Raw genomic sequence first — 17,297 nt, forward strand, 5'->3', positions numbered from 1 at the left:
ATGGTCATTCAAATAGTTTAATAAAACTTATTTGAGTTTTGAAAATCACCAAGCGACCCCTTGTCATTGTTACACGACTCCCCAGGGGGTCCCGACCCCCACTTTGAGAACCACTGTCTTAGCTGACAGGAGCGGCACCCGGTGTGCTCTTCTGCTGCTGTAGCCCATCCGCCTCAAGGTTGGACGTGTTGTGTGTTCAGAGATGCTCTTCTGCAGAGCTCGGTTGTAACGAGTGCTTATTTGAGTTACTGTCGCCTTTCTAACAGCTGGAACCAGTCTGGCCGTTCTCCTCTGACCTCCAGCATCATCATCAAGGCATTTGCGCCCACAGAACTGGCAGCAACAACCATGCCACGTTCAAAGTCTCTTAAATCCCTTTTCTTCCCCATTCTGATGCTCGCTTTGAACTGCAGCAGATCCTCTTGACCATGTCTACATGCCTAAATGCAGTGAGCTGCTGCCATGTGATTGGCTGATTACAAATGTTGCGTTAACAAACAGCTGGACAGGTGTACCTAATAAAGTGGCCGGTGAGTGTATATGTAAATATAAACGAGACAAAATATTAGTGAAACCACAAAACACTTTTTAAAATGAGCACTAGGGGGCAGTATAATGCCAAGAACTTCTGCTCCTTTTCACACTAATGAAATTTGCTGGCACAGATTACTGATGTACTATTATTGAATAAAGGATTATTCTCGTGCAGTTTTTGTGCACAACATGAAAAAGATTAGCATAAACAGCAGCCCTGAGTGAGAAGCAGCCGTCTGTCCATTAGCCATTAGAGTGTTTGAGCTGCTGAAGATGATGTCAGCATAGACTCAGAGGATTATAGATGTTGAGTTTCAGATGAACAGCGACATAGACTGACAGAAGCATCAACACACACTCACACTGAAGCACACCTGACCAGCACTCACAACACTGTTTTACATCTGCTGTTTCGAGTCCTGCCTGGGTCAGTTGGTGTTTCTGTGTGGAGTTTGCATGTTCTCTCCGTGTTGGTGTGGATTTCCTCCGGGTGCTCCGGTTTCCCCCACAGTCCAAACACATGCGCTATAGGGGAATTGATGAACTATATTGGCGCAGTGTATGAGTGTGTATGGTGTGTTTCCCAGTACTGGGTTGCAGCTGGAATAGTTGGTGGTTCATTCCGCTGTGGCGAATCCTGATAAATAAGGGACTAAGCTGAAGGAAATTGAATGATTTGCATTGAAATGCTCTTCTAATCACACTTTCTGTCTCCCGCAGGCACATTTTTCTGGCTAATCCTCTGGAATTAAATCTAGAAGTACTAGTGTCTTGAAGAATATCTAGTCTAATATTATGTGCTGTCATCATGACAAAGAGAAAAGGAATCAGCTATTAGAAATGAGATATTAACACTGTTATCTATGATAATGTGTTGAGAAAATCTAATGTAAATCATGATCTCTCTCTCCACAGGCAGCAAGATCCTCCCTAATCCTCTGGAATTAACACATTTCTGGATTAAAAATAATGGATAACACCATCAACAGCACTCGATCTGCAGCAAGCATCCGACAGCCAGCCGCAGAAATGATGACCTTCTCTCAAACATCTCTGGATTAGCATTTAACATCTGGATTACAGCACACAAGCATTATCACCATGATCCAGCACATCCTCAGTGTGTTCTGTGGATTTACGCTGGCTCTGGCTCAGCAGACGCAGTTCATTACTGTGACCACTAATTACGGGAAGCTCCGCGGGCTCCGTGTGGCTCTTCCCAGTGAGATTTTGGGCCCCGTGGAGCAGTTTTTGGGCGTCCCGTATGCTATGGCCCCTACAGGAGAGCGTCGTTTTCAGGCCCCGGAGCCGCCCCTGTCCTGGCCGGGGATCAGGAACGCCACACAGTTCGCTCCGGTGTGTCCGCAGTTTCTGGAGGACCGGCTGCTGCTCACTGATATGCTGCCCGTCTGGTTTACTGCCAATCTGGACACCGTGGCCACATACGTGCACGATCAGAGCGAAGATTGTCTGTATCTCAACATATACGTGCCCACGGAGGAAGGTATGTGTGTGATTTAAAATAGCTGGTCGATGTGTGGCTGTGGTGTGCATTTGAATTTATCTATTCAATTCAGCTTTATTTCTCTAGCGCCTTTACAATGTAGATCGTGTCAAAGCAGCTTCACATAGAAGATTTTAGTGAATTGAAACAGTGTCTGTTCAGTTTTTAGAGTTTAAGTTCAGTTTAGTTCAGTTCAGTGTGGTTTAAAATTTACTGCTGAGAGTCCAAACACTGAAGAGCAAATCCATCCATGCGCAGCTCCACAGGTCGTTTTACCAATTAGCGAAAGTGAAGGATAAAAAACCTTGAGAATGTGATGAAATGCTGAATTTAATATGTTTAACCAGTTAAACTCTACGGACGTCCGTGTCGTCATCGGCTTTTGCTTTAGGATTTAAAGGGCTAGCATTGCACCAGACCCCCGTAAGTGGTGTCGTTTGAAAGTGTAGAATCTATATTTTATGCATATATGCATCACTTTGGTTTTTATTCTACTGTACAAAAGTTATTTACACTTACTTACCGAGCTGGGTATTGAACATTGGTTCATTTTCATATGGTTCATATATGACCAACCCGGGCTCATTGTGGAAACGTAGCCCCACGGACGTTTCTGCGGACTGCGATTTACGTCCCAGGAGGTACATATTCGAGCGGTTTTTGTTTTCGCGGATCCGCGAGAGGCCGCTGTGCGCGCTTTTTCGCGTCTCGGGCGCCTCTCGGGAGCGCGCGCCGTTCGCACCCGCGCCGTTCTCAAGCGAAAAGCCACCGGATCGGCCGACTCGGCCGCCCTCCTCTTCCTCCTCCTTCCCTAAACCCGAGCGACGGTTCGCAAAAGCCGTCCAGAAAAAAAAAAAAAGCAAAAGCCCTCTTCTTCGATTTCGCGTTTTCGGATCCCGCCACGTTCTCGCCCTTATTTTTCGGAATCTGTTTTTCGTCTCACCTGATTTCCGGAACCTGCTGTTCCCCGGACTCGATCCCGGTCGTCGTCCACCGTGGCCGGCTCCTCCTCCTCCTCCGGGGCCTCCGCCGACGCAACACTGTGAGCTAAGCGGACAAACTGATTGCATCGGAAAAGCCCTCCACTCGGAGGCGAGCCGTCGGCTGGCGAGCGCGAAGAGGAGGGGCGGCGCCACACCGCCCCGCAGCGTTCGCTCGAAAAAAACTAAACGCGCCCTTTACGTACCTCCGGCCATGTAAATCGCGGTCTCCAGAAACGTCCGCAGGGCTACGTTTCCAGAATGAGCTTGGGTTGTATATGACACATGTGCAAGTTATAGCTCAAATGAAAGCTCTTGCCGGTGCTCATACGGTTCTAGCATTCTTTTTACTGAATTATATTCACATATCAAACAGTTGTCGAATGAATCGCGGTGTTTCCATGACGCAGAAGTGAACACAATACATTTATGATCAATAAGCAGCCCCAGATAGCACAGACAACTGTCATCTCTTACCTTATGCTGTGCGCTTCAGGGCTGTTCTCCTCTGTTTTTGAGCTGATGTGCATAAGTAATCCTTTTATATGTCTGACGTGCTCCAAACACAGTGAATTATGTTTGATCAAACAAAAGAATAGTAAAATATGAAAACAATGATCGCTCCCTGTGGTTTGTACAGCACCTCTCATCAGTTAGAATACAAGAACTTCTGCATAGATTATGGTGGAGGCATTTTTCTTTCTTCCTATGATTACAGACATGTGCAGAAACCACCAACATTAATTACAGCACGCTCGACCACACACAACCTAAATGGTACACTTTCAAATTTGAGTTACAAAAAGCGCCTCTTTTATTAGGTGTTGATTATAACACAGACAACATCTACAGATATTTTAAACACTTTCAATAGTGTTTTAGGACAATTCAAGGGGTTTTCTTTAAAATGATACCAAATTATTGCATTTACACCTCTGCATGTGGATTTAGGAAGCTTTTAAATTTGGGTAGGCAAAATCCAGGCGAAAATCTTAAAATAACAGCAGAGTTTAACTGGTTAATATGAGTTTAATGCCCTCCTGTGAATTGTCTCGATAACTTTATAAGGACTACAGACTATAAATAATATATTAGGCATTAGCAAATAGTGCATTCATGATTTGTTAAGCATTAATAGACATTAGTAAGCAGTTTATAAATGCTCTGCTCTTTACTTATAAGCACATTTATAATGTGCTTAATTCTTGTACTTTCATACTGTTATTGATCCATTCTTCATTACTAAATTAAGTTTTGCATTATTAACGAAGCAGTTATTTAAGAAAGTTGGTGCTAATTTAAGATCATTCTGAATGCGTAAATACATTATTAATCAGCTATACAAATTAACATTCAGAATTCTTATTATTCAGGGGCGTATAGTAATAGTTACCGTGTATGTTAATTAATGCTTTATTAACTTAACTTCATCCAGTTTTGTGACCAGGGGAAGCCTGTGCTGGCATTTCTCCTGCGGCGTTGCCATCAGTGTGTGAAAAGTGGGAAAAGAGGGTGGCATTGACCATCCAACTCAATGGGCAGCACATTGAACACATTTTATAAGTGGTCAAAAACTTGTAAGTAACTCCCGAAAGAATAAAGTTACGTTAAAACCAAGCACACCATTGTGTTTCTTGTGAAATTCCCAATAAGTTTGACGGGTCACATGACCCTCTTCCTATTGAAAAAAAGCAAAAATTGGTTCCAAGATGGCCGACTTCAAAATAGCCAGCATGGTCACCACCCATCTTGAAAAGTTTGCCCCTCACATATACTAATGTGCCACAAACAGGATGCTAATATCACCAACCATTCCCATTTTATTAAGGTGTATCCATATAAATGGCCCACCCTAAACTAATGAGTTATAAATGACTTGTTAAATAAAAGTTAATAGTTTGTTAAGTATTTATAACTGTGCCTTATAGATAGCCAATAGATAACTTACAAGCTGTTAGTAAATGCACAGGTTGTAAATGACTTGTTAACTGTATTTTACTGATTTTTTAACTATACCTAATAAATTAGTAAGAGATCCCTGCTAAAACATCCAGCTTAAACCAGCCTAGGATGGTTGGCTGGTTTTAGCTGGACAACCAAGCTGGTTTTAGAGGGGTTTTGGCCACTTCCAGGCTGGTTTCCAGCCATTTCCAGCCTGGTTTTAACTGGTCAGGCTGGGAGATGACCAGCTAAAACCAGCTTGACCAGCCTAGCCAGGCTGGGAGCCCAGCCAAAACCAGCTATTTCCAGCTTTAACCAGGATAGTCAAACTGGTTTTAGATGGTTGGAAATGGCTGGAAACCAGCCTGGAATTGGCCAAAACCCCTCTAAAACCAGGCTGGTCGACCAGCTAAAACCAGCCAACCAGCCTAGGCTGGTTTAAGCTGGATTATTCAGCAGGGATCATAAACATTCTGTTAGTAAATTACTTACTAAAGACTTGTTAAGTATCAGTTAATAGTGTATATATGTTATTGGGACGTTATTCTAGTTGCAACTATTCTTCATTTATTAACTGTTAGTAAACGAGCAATAGTTGCAACTTTAGAATAACGTCTCAATAACATACGTAAACTAATAACTCACACTTAACTAATATATGAACTCACACTCTACAGATCAGTACTGCATGACTCTTTTGAGCAGTCAGTGAGCGAATGTTTTCTGCTGTCAGTGTGTTTAGTGTGTTACGGACTGATTTAACACTGAATGCAGGCACTTCTGCTTTAACATGTGGAACAGAAGCATGCGTTTAATGTCTGCATGAGCCGATCGCTGTATTGAAGCCTCTTCTGTCATCATGTTTGTGCGTGTCTGTCTGGTTAATGAGGTTTCCAAACCAAAAACATGCTGTTTGCTCCCAGAGGACATTCAGAGATTCATCAGAAACGCAACACATCGCCTGAGGAGCCAGACATGATGAAACAGACGCTAAAACGCACATATGCGCACACACTCAAACACAGTATGAGATGGAGAAATTTACAGTTCGTTGCTTTTTGTTTCTGAAATTTACTTTACTTTTCTACATCGGTTTTATTAGTCGTTTATAGAGCAGACCGATGCTATTTTACGGTAATTGAGACAATATTTCATGTTGAATGGGGCGACTCGGTGGCTCAGTGGTTAGCTCTGTGGCCTCACAGCAAAAAGATTGCTGGTTCGAGCCCCAGCTGGGTCAGTCGGCATTTATAAGTGGAGTTTGCATGTTCTCCCCATGTTGGCGTGGGTTTCCTCTGGGTGCTTCGGTTTCCCCCACAGTCCAGACACATGCACTATAGGGGAATTGATGAACTAAATTGGCCATAGTGAATGAGTGTGTATGGGTGTTTCCCAGTGCTGGGTTGCAGCTGGAAGGACATCTGCTGTGTAAAACATTTTAACTTGAGGAAACCCTAACTCGTGTTATTCCCCTTATCAGGATGAAAAGAGATCGGGTCCGAGCGCAGTGTCTAGCCCGGCTCCAGAACGCTCCCCGCTCAGATTTGAATAGGTATCTGGTTTAATAGTGTGGAGTTGGGGTGGTGAAGGGGTGATGAAGCCAAGAGAAAACAGAGGTATGATGTGTTTATAGGGGTTTGCTAATGAGCTGATTGGATAATAGAATGATTGTGTGTGTGATGAATTAGCCTCGTCAAAGTCTGATCGTGCTCCTCCCGAAATTTGTTTATAAAACATCACTTATTCACATGGCCAATCTTTAAACAACCTTCAGCCGAGAGCTGCCTTCATCAGGCTAACAGTCATCAGGTGTGTCTGGAGTTTCTTTTGAATGCTACGATCTCATGACTAGGCCCACACGAACTCACGCAGATTTTTAGCCCATCATTAATTTTGTTTATTTACTTGAGTAAATGTGTGTAAATATATATTCATTCCATTTTAAAAATTAATTTCAGTAATATTATTGACTAATCTGAAAATGTTCATCTGGTTTATGTACAATGCAGTATGTAAAGTCATATTTTCTGTCTTTTAGTAGAGATATTATATGAGAGGCTTGCTTTGTTTACCAAATAAAGTGAATCTAATTGGATTTGCATTTTAAACATAAATATTGAAAGAAATTATTTTTGATTTCCCATATTTTGGTTTTAGTTATGACACTCCCAAAATAATTCAGCAGAAATCTGCAGATTTTTACCAAAATTATATAAATAGCAAAAAAACGTCTGCAGATTCTGTCAGGCCCTGCTCATGACTTATATGTATATCTAAACAATACATAATATATTAAACAAAATTAATTTAACAATCATCATTAATCTCTCAAGGCCCAAGGTGTATTTTCACATGCATTTTTGTTATTTCTCTTTGCTATTTGGGCTTATTAGAAATGAATTAGAATAAAAATTTAAGTATTATCTTCTGATATGATGTACTTTTAGAGAAAAATGATGTCCATATATGTGAAATCGTAATCCGAATTTTCATTAAACACTTTTTCCTTTTTATTGCACATTTAACATAGAATGTTTTTTTTAAACTGGCTTTGACTATCAGAGAGTAAAAACATTTTTTTTCCCATTTTGGACAGTTAAAAATAGTGATCTGGAAATTTCATATGCTGCAAAACAGTTGCAGGATGACACTGTATGTCTGTAACAAAATATAAAACATTTAAAGTGTTTCAAATCGCCACTTAAGAGCTAAAATGTGCTGTCCACGTATGTGCACACTCGGGTCCTTGGAGGGTAAATCAGCATTGACAGTGGGGTTTCCCCCACAGTCCAAACACATGCGCTATAGGGGAATTGAGTAGGCTAAATTGTCCGTAGTGCATGAGTGTGTATGGATGTTTCCCAGAGATGGGTTGCAGCTGGAAGGGCATCCGCTGCATAAAACATGTGCTGGATAAATTGGCGGTTCATTCCGCTGTGGCGACACCTGTAGTCGCCACAGCGGAATGAACCGCCAACTTATTCAGCATATGTTTTACACAGCGAATGCCCTTCCAGCCTCAACCCATCACTGGGAAACAGCCATACACACTCATTCACACATACACTAGGATCAATTTTAGCCTACCCAATTCACCTATAGCGCATGTGTTTGGACTGTGGCGGAAACCGGAGCACCCGGAGGAAACCCACGCAAACACGGGGAGAACATGCAAACTCCACACAGAAACACCAACTGACCCAGCCGAGGCTCAAACCAGCGACCTTCTTCAAATCAAATCACTTGATCAGCAGCACATATGCTATGATGTGTGAAAAGCTTAGGTGCTGGCTCCAGACAGTACAAAACACAATGCAAATACAACAATAGTGCAAAATACAACAGCACAATCCCAAAAAAACAGGACAATGTGAAATTGACAGTGATATGTGCAATGAATAGGTGTCCACATAGTTGTAGGCAGTATTGTTTAAAGTATGGATTGGTTAAAGTGCAGTGCATGCTACATATTGATGGTGTGGAAGAGTCTGTGTGTGTGGTGTGTTAAGTGTTCATCAGCCTGATAGTCTGAGGGAAGAAGTTTCCTTCAGTCGGCTGGTGCTTGACCGGACGCTGCAGAACCGTCTGCCTGAGGGTAACAGAGAGAAAAGTCTATGGCTTGAGTGGCTGGAGTTGCTGATAATTCTCTTGCTGTAAAGCGATCGTGCAACCCACTGTGCCACTGCGTCGCCCCAATGTATGTTTTATTTTTCATTCATTCATTTTCTTTTTGGCTTTGTCCCTATATTATAAATTTATTATTTTAAAAAAGAATTGTTATTAATTATTAATATGCATTATTTTTTTGCAAATGTATATTTAATAACTATATATAACCGAGGTGTTGTTTTTTTGTCTTTTTATTTTCTATTTTCATTATATTATAATAGACCTAACAAAAGGCTGCCTATTCAAGTTTTAGGAACAGTTAATAATAACTGGTCTTCTAGTAGATGATTTGGTGTCAGAAGTGTCTCTATGAAAGGTAAAGGCCTCTAGATTTTGCTTATTTGAGCTCAATAAAATCTGATCATGTCTTGATTATTAATGATTTGATCAGGACAGTGCGGTCTGACTCTGCTCAGACTAAAGTGTCATCACTGAACAGAAATAATGTCCAGTATAGAATATAAAGTCCTGCTGCAGTGGAGACAGAATGAATATTGTGTCTGACTCCATCATGAGCTTGGAGGACTGCATCCATACATCTCTGACATGACTCACATCACTGATTAATAAAGTCATCTGGAATGAAGAAGAAAGTGTTCCTGCAGGATCCCAGAGATCATCAAGAGTCTTTGTGTTCATCTTTAACGCCTCCTCCTTCATCTTCATGCTCAATAATGTTCATGTCTGGTGACTGGGCTGGCCAATCCTGCAGCAGCTTGACCTTCTCTGCTTTCAGGAGCTTTGATGTGGAGCTGAAGTATGAGCAGGAGCGCTATCCTGCTGGAGAATTGTCCCTCTCCTGTGGTTTGTAATGTAATGGGCAGCACAGATGTCTTGATGCCTCAGGCTGTTGATGTTGATCATCCACTATGCAGATCTCTCCATACTGAATGAACCCCAAACCATGATGTGTCCTTCACCAAACTTGACTGATTTCTGTGAGAATCTTGGTCCATGCTGGTTCCAGTAGGTCTTCTGCAGTATTGGTGATGATTGATGCAGATCAGCAGAGAAATCCACCTTCTGACACTTTTACACATCATCAACTAGAAGTCAAGTCATAATGTGTTGCTCTACGGCTGAAATCCACCACAAGACTTCTGTATTTGTGTATTTATATCTTATTACTATTAAAAAGCATTATTATTTAGAGGTTTTAGAAATGTACTGCAGTAGCCGTGCAGAATTAAACCCTAAGGAAGAGCTTGTGTTATTGTAACCTCTAAGGGTCTTCTTAATGCACACAGTTAGAAAGCCAGTAACTGTTATGTTAATGTTTCCTTTAATGCTGTTTAAGTGAGGATAATCTTTGCTTGCTTGCCTTGTAATTAACACGAGAGCGAGCGTCTGCATGCATTTCTGAAACTGTAGGTTTTCACGAAGCTCGGTTTTCTCTTGGGGAACACAGTAACGTACCGCAGTAAACACCCTCCGCTCATTAAACGCCGCTTCATTTTTCACACTTAATGGAAAGGATCTGCAGTTGCTCCTAATTGGCCGGGTTCTGTCCTGCCCTCAGTAGTGCACACTTTTGATCTTGTCCACTGAGTTACAGTGCTTGCTGGTCTCAATCTTCCGCCTAATGGAGATTATAATGAGTTAATGGACGTGATGTAAAACAGCAGCAGATAAAAGCACATCCTCTGACCTCAGACGTCCTTTATGAAGACCACAAACATTAACATATTTACTCTAAACACACACACACACACACACACACACACACACACACACACACACACACACACACACACACACACACACACACACTGATTAACAAGAGGAAGTTTCATCTGTCTGTCTATCTATATATCTGTCTATCTATCTATCTATCTATCCGTCCATCTATCTATGTGGCTATCTGTTTGTCTATCCATCCATCTATCTATCCATCTGGCTGTCTGTCCGTCCATCCGTCTATCTATCTATCAATCTATCCATCCATCATCCATCCATCTGTTCATCTATCCATCTATCTGTCCATCAATAGATCATCCATCCATCCATCCGTCTATCAATCCATCCATCCATCTGTCCATCTATCTGTCCGTTCTTCCATCGTTGTGGCCACCTTTCTGTCCGTCTGACTCTATCTATCTATCTATCTATCTATCTATCTATCTATCTATCTATCTATCTATCTATCTATCTATCTATCTATCTATCTATCTATCTATCTATCTATCTATCTATCTATCTATCTATCTATCTATCTATCTATCTATCTATCTATCTATCTATCTATCTATCTATCTATCCATCCATCCATCCATTGTTTTATCCATCCATCCATCCATATGGCTATCTGTTTGTCTTTTCGTCCATCCATCCGTCCGTCCGTTCGTCCGTCTGTCTGTCTGTCTATCTATCTATCTATCTATCTATCTATCTATCTATCTATCTATCTATCTATCTATCTATCTATCTATCTATCTATCTATCTATCTATCCATCCATCCATCCATTGTTTTATCCATCCATCCATCCATATGGCTATCTGTTTGTCTTTTCGTCCATCCATCCGTCCGTCCGTTCGTCCGTCTGTCTGTCTGTCTATCTATCTATCTATCTATCTATCTATCTATCTATCTATCTATCTATCTATCTATCATCCGTCCATCTATCCGTCCGTCCGTTCGTCCATCCATCCATCCATCCATCCATCCATCCATCCATCCATCTATCCATCATCTATCTATCTATCTATCTATCTATCTATCTATCTATCTATCTATCTATCTATCTATCTATCTGTCTGTCTGTCTGTCTGTCTGTCTGTCTGTCTGTCTGTCTGTCTGTCTGTCCGTCCGTCCGTCCGTCCGTCCGTCCGTCCGTCCGTCCGTCCGTCCGTCCGTCCGTCCGTCCGTCCGTCCGTCCGTCCGTCCGTCCGTCCGTCCGTCCGTCCGTCCGTCCGTCCGTCCGTCCGTCCGTCCGTCCGTCCGTCCGTCCGTCCGTCCGTCCGTCCGTCCGTCCGTCTGTCTATCTATCCGTCCGTTCGTCCGTCCATCCATCCATCCATCCTTCTATTTTTCTATCTATATGGCTATCTGTTTGTCCGTCCGTCCGTCCGTCCGTCCGTTCATCCGTCCGTCCATCCATCCATCCATCCATCCATCCATCCATCCATCCATCCATCCATCCATCCATCTGTCTATCTGTCTGTCTATCTATCTATCTATCTATCTATCTATCTATCTATCTATCGTCCATCCATCTATCTATCCATCCGTCCGTCCGTTCGTCCATCCATCTGTCTGTCTGTCTGTCTGTCCGTCCGTCCGTCCGTCCGTCCGTCCATCTATCTATCTATCTATCTATCTATCCGTCCGTTCGTCCATCCATCCATCCATCCATCCTTCTATTTTTCTATCTATATGGCTATCTGTTTGTCCGTCTGTCCGTCCGTCCGTTCATCCGTCCGTCCATCCATCCATCCATCCATCCATCCATCCATCCATCCATCCATCCATCCATCTATCTGTCTATCTGTCTATCTATCTATCTATCTATCTATCTATCTATCTATCTATCTATCTATCTATCTATCTATCTATCTATCTATCTATCTATCTATCTATCGTCCATCCATCTATCTATACATCCGTCCGTCCGTTCGTCCATCCATCTGTCTGTCTGTCTGTCTGTCTATTTATCTATCATCCGTCCATCTATCCATCTATCCGTCCGTCTGTTCGTCCATCCACCTATCCGTCCGTCCAAATGATCAGATCTTTTCTTGGAGAACAAGACTCGTTGCACTCTGAACTGCAAAACACAAACAAAACACTGAATGTCAAGACATTTGTGTTTCTCCTCCATTTGCTTTGTAACACAGCACTAACACCCATGCGTAGACACTTCAACTATAGTGTTTAGAAATAGTTTGTTTTTCAACCGTTTTGGTCTTTGACATTGGGATGTGTTTTGTGTATGAATGGCTTGATGTAGATAATTTTTTTCTGACAGTATGATTCAATTCATCTTCATTTCTCTAGCGCTCTTACATTGTAGATTGTGTCAAAGCAGCTGAACACAGAAGCTCTTTAGCCTCCTTGTTAGAGCAACTGACTCCCATGCGGAAGGTCGCCGGTTCGATTCCAGCTTGAATCGGGTTGGGTGCTGTAGTACCGGCGGGATTAAGTGCATGCATGAGTTTAGCAAGATGACAAAACAAAGTTTAAATAATAAGATAGTGATCTTACCAAGCATGCCTACTGATAGATTTATTTGGTATGAAGCAGAAAGGAGGGATTAGGTAATGGAGATTAGACTTGATAAATCTAATTCTCTGCCATGGGTCGGGTCTAAGACAACACACAACAGATTATTCTATAAAACATTTTTTTTTTTTTGTATTTTATTGAATTGTCAATAGAGTTTAATTCTAATGAAATTAATATTCATGCAAAAGATTTCTCAAATGATCTTAGCATCACGTTCATTGTTTGTCTGTTTCTGAAAGATTGTCAGAAGCTCTTCAATTGTCATGCACACGTTTTTATCATCAGCTCAAGAAGTTCCTTATTTCAAATATAGATGCGCACACGAGCTCTCTGTAGAAAGTGAAACCGCTCGCACTTTTAGACCATCTTGTAAACAACTATAGGGCACAGGGTAGATTCTTGTCTTCTTCTTGGCTTTGTGGCTATTTATCAAGACAATGACAAGGTTTGTTTGAGCTCGGGTTGACCATGGCTTGTTATTATATCCATATAGTATTACGGTGTAATTTCTCTGTGCATTTTTTTAAAAACGGCACTTATGTACAAGCTAGTAACGTATCACTGTAAACTAATAGCATTAAGCTGCATGTCTGCCTCTGCCTTTTGGTACCCTTTTTGTTTTTCTAGGTATGCAGAGGGTACCCAAAAAGTGGTATAGTACAATTCGCTTTTTGGTCCCTTTTGACAGTGTAAACTCCCATAAAAGCATACCGAACCGAACCACTCAGTGGAAACAGGCTATAAACGCAGGCTGTGTTTCTCAGATGTTTACTGAATCATGGGCTGACCAGCAGCTTCTTATAGTTTTTCTCAGTCGCTTTGGTGTGTTTCTCACAACACCAGTGCATTTCTGCACAACAGTTAATGCATTTCTCAAAACAATTAGTACAAACTGCAAAACCTAGCTAATAACCTGCAAAAGCGCGACACATGCTCAAAATGTAGAGCTCATTCCTCAAAAGCAAGTATTGATGTCAATTAAAGAGTCAGTATCATCAAAATGAAAAGTCCTGACACCACTGTTTATGAATATGATAGTCAAATGGCTTTGTCATGTTTTCATTATGACAGTTTACTCTCTACATTTTTTTCAATGCAAAAAAGTCTGGTCTTTGGTGACACTTCCTGAAAATGCTCAAGACAGCACTGTATATTATTTGCACAGCCATTTCAAAACCACTGTAAAGTTAGACATCACTGCATTTAGTGAGCTATCTGAGCACAAGACAGTGAATATGTGTTTCACATTTTTACTGCATTTGCTCTTTACAATTTTAATTTTTTTTTACAGCATTGTGCAGAAGAATAAATACACCCTTATTTACAACAAACATAAACTTTCTTTGGGTAGAACTGTGCACAACTGTAAACTATATTGCAGAACATATTGCAACTGAACCTACAACACACACAGGTCTGTAAATCATTCATGAAACTGTTCAATTTAGAAGACATTTTCAGTAAAATAAAGATTTAATTATTTTTTTATAAAATTAGCTTGCAAGATTTATAACTAGTTCAACATTTTTGTATGTAATGACTCAAGTAATGAAATGAGGACTATTAGTTTTATATGGATGTACTATTCAGCATTTACAAGTTTAGTTCATTTTGACTGACATGACATAAGCAGATGATGATGTTATAAACAGCAGAGAGTTGTATGAAAGCAGTTGATGCATGTCCAAAAGCATTTGCAATTTGTTGAAAAGAATGAGAAACTGCTACTAGGATGTGCAAAAATGACTAACTGTTTTGAGAAATGCATGAACTGAAATGCACCAAAGTCACTGAGAAAAACTCTAATATGATGGTGATCTTACTAACCATCTTGTAAACAACTATAGGGCACAGGGTAGATTCTTGTCTTCTTCTTGGCTTTGTGGCTATTCATCAAGACAATGACAAGGTTTGTTTGAGCTCGGGTTGACCATGGCTTGTTATTATATCCATATAGTATTACAGTGTAATTTCTCAGCTGTGCGTTTTTAAAAAAACGGCACTTATGTACAAGCTAGTAACGTATCACTGTAAACTAATAGCATTAAGCTGCATGTCTGCCTCTGCCTTTTGGTACCCTTTTTGTTTTTCTAGGTATGCAGAGGGTACCCAAAAAGTGGTATAGTACAATTCGCTTTTTGGTCCCTTTTGACAGTGGAAACTGCCATATAAGCATACCGAACCAAACCACTCAGTGGAAACAGGCTATAAACGCAGGCTGTGTTTCTCAGATGTTTGCTGAATCATGGGCTGACCAGCAGCTCTTAATAAGGAGGATCCTTTACTGATGAAGATACTGTTGTCCTAAAAACGAAATAAAAGAGTACAAATACTGCAGGAATGGTAAAGCAGAACACTTTTGTGGTTTTAAAACCTTGACTTTTCCAAGGAGCAGTAAACCTTGAAACTGGTTATCGTCCCATGTCTGTGTGTAACGGATCTTCTTTTCTTCTAGAAACTCAAGACGATGCGGGCTTGAAGCCGGTGATGGTCTACATTCACGGCGGCTCATATGTGGAGGGAACGGGGAACATGATCGACGGCAGTGTCCTCGCCAGCTATGGAAACGTCATCGTGGTCACCGTGAACTACAGACTCGGAGTGCTGGGTGAGTATGTGTGTGTGTGTTAGGGGCTGAACAGTGCTTAATTTGTGAATTGTGAGGTCCCAGAACAAATCGGGGTAATGGATCTGGCAAGTTACCCGCATATGGAGAGGTGTCGCGGAGGAAAGTAAAGAGCGGGGAATAGTTGGGTGTTGCAGACTAAAGTTAAGGGGGTTGGGGAGTCGCGGAAGAAAGTGAAGGTGAACAGCGGACGGGGGAGGAGGGTGGATGAAGAGGGGGACCGGTAAAATGAGGTGCCAGATCAGATTTCAGAGGTGCCGGATCTGGATGGCGGTATGTTCCGGCACAAATTAAACTCTAGAGCTGAGCAACTTTAGATATTTTCAAGTCGACCTTTACTGTATGTTTTTGAAGTCAAGTCGACTAGTCAGTGGTGACGTCATCGATAAAACACAAGAAGCAAATGTTTAGCAACACATTTAGTGATTTTTCACGTTGGCTAGGTGGTCGCCTCACAATAAGAAGGTTGCTGGTTCAAGTACCGGCTGAGTCAGTTGGCGTTTCTGTGTGGAGTTTGCATATTCTCCCTGTGTTGGCATAGCTTTCCTCCGGGTGCTTCGGTTTCCCGCAGTCCAAACACTTGCGCTATAGGGGAATTGATGAACTTAGTGAAGTTTAACTTTAAACTAATTTCGAAAGGAGCGTGTGCTCATGATTGACCCAGCTGGTCCACATTAGCTAATCATGATCCTCCAATCAAAGGATCACAAGTCACTATATACTGTATACCCTCATTTCCTTTCTACAACAATCTTCGTCTGGAAGAAACCCCCCTCCTCCCCTTCTTCCACCTTTATCCAAAATAGGCGGCACGGTGGCTCAGTGACTAGCACTGTTACCTCACAGCAAGAATACCAATGGTGTTTGGTCCTCGCCGAGCCATTTGGTATTTCTGTGTGGAGTTTGCATGTTCTCCCCGTGTCCACGTGGGTTTCCCCCAGGTTCCCCGGTTTCTTCCCACCATCCAAATGTGCTCTATAGTGAGGGTGTCAAACTCAATTCCTGGAGGCCCGAAGCCCTGCACAGTTTAGTTCCAACCCTGCTCCAACACACTTACCTGTAGGTTTCAAACAAGCCTGAAGGACTCAATTAGTTTGATCAGGTGTGTTTAATTAGGGTTGGAACTAAACTGTGCAGAGCTGCGGCCCTTTTGGAACTGAGTTTGACACCTGTGCTCTATAGTATTGATAAGCCTAAACCTTTTATAATGTGTTACTCTCAGGAAGTTGGCCTTGGCCTCAGCAGCAGGGGAGTTTGAGATCGACCTGAGCTCAATCTCCCCTCGCCCTGCAAAAGGGGGGAGCCCTGGGCTCGAGGATCCCTTGAGTTCAGGGCTCTCTCCCGTGACAGCATGCCAAACAAGCTATGTATAAATCATGAGCGAAGTGTGAACTCTTGAAATTGGCCGTAGTGTGTGTGTGTGTGTGTGTGGGTGTTTCCCAGTACTGGGTTACAACTATGAACCGCCAACTATTTCAGCATTTCAGCCTAACAGATAGGGGAATAAGCCTAAGGAAAATGAATGAATGAATTTTAATAATTCACATTTTCAATAATCACAGCCTTTCTGAGCAGAAAATATTTAAATACATGGAAGTGTATAGTCTAATCAGGTTACTATTTTTGCATATGAGCTCATTAAATGTCTATAAATAAAGAAAGGTGTGTTTTATTTCACTCTCTGTGCGTAAGAGATGACGTCAATAAAAGGATCTTTTATTTCTTCGTGTAATGATGAAGGTTGTTGGTCATCACAGATCTGCTAAAAATATTCTCCTTTCTGAAGCTGTTATTGCTAAAGCGCTCAGTGTCTGAACAGA

General features: G+C 41.7%; 1 protein-coding gene across 11 annotated transcripts in view; it reads left to right on the forward strand.

Moving 5' to 3' along the window:
• Window positions 1–17,297, forward strand: part of nlgn4xb (neuroligin 4 X-linked b) — a 100,343-nt gene that overhangs the window by 57,789 nt on the left and 25,257 nt on the right. For 10 of the 11 annotated variants that reach the window (XM_073911467.1, XM_073911462.1, XM_073911465.1 and 7 more), the window contains 2 exons: window positions 1,450–2,038; window positions 15,307–15,459. In XM_073911467.1, coding sequence (XP_073767568.1) covers window positions 1,636–2,038; window positions 15,307–15,459 — 556 coding nt within the window. In that variant the 5' untranslated portion in view covers window positions 1,450–1,635. 11 annotated transcript variants of the gene reach the window in all.

Source organism: Danio rerio, chromosome 9 (genome assembly GCF_049306965.1).
Source record: "Danio rerio strain Tuebingen ecotype United States chromosome 9, GRCz12tu, whole genome shotgun sequence".
NCBI classification, from domain to species: domain Eukaryota; kingdom Metazoa; phylum Chordata; class Actinopteri; order Cypriniformes; family Danionidae; genus Danio; species Danio rerio.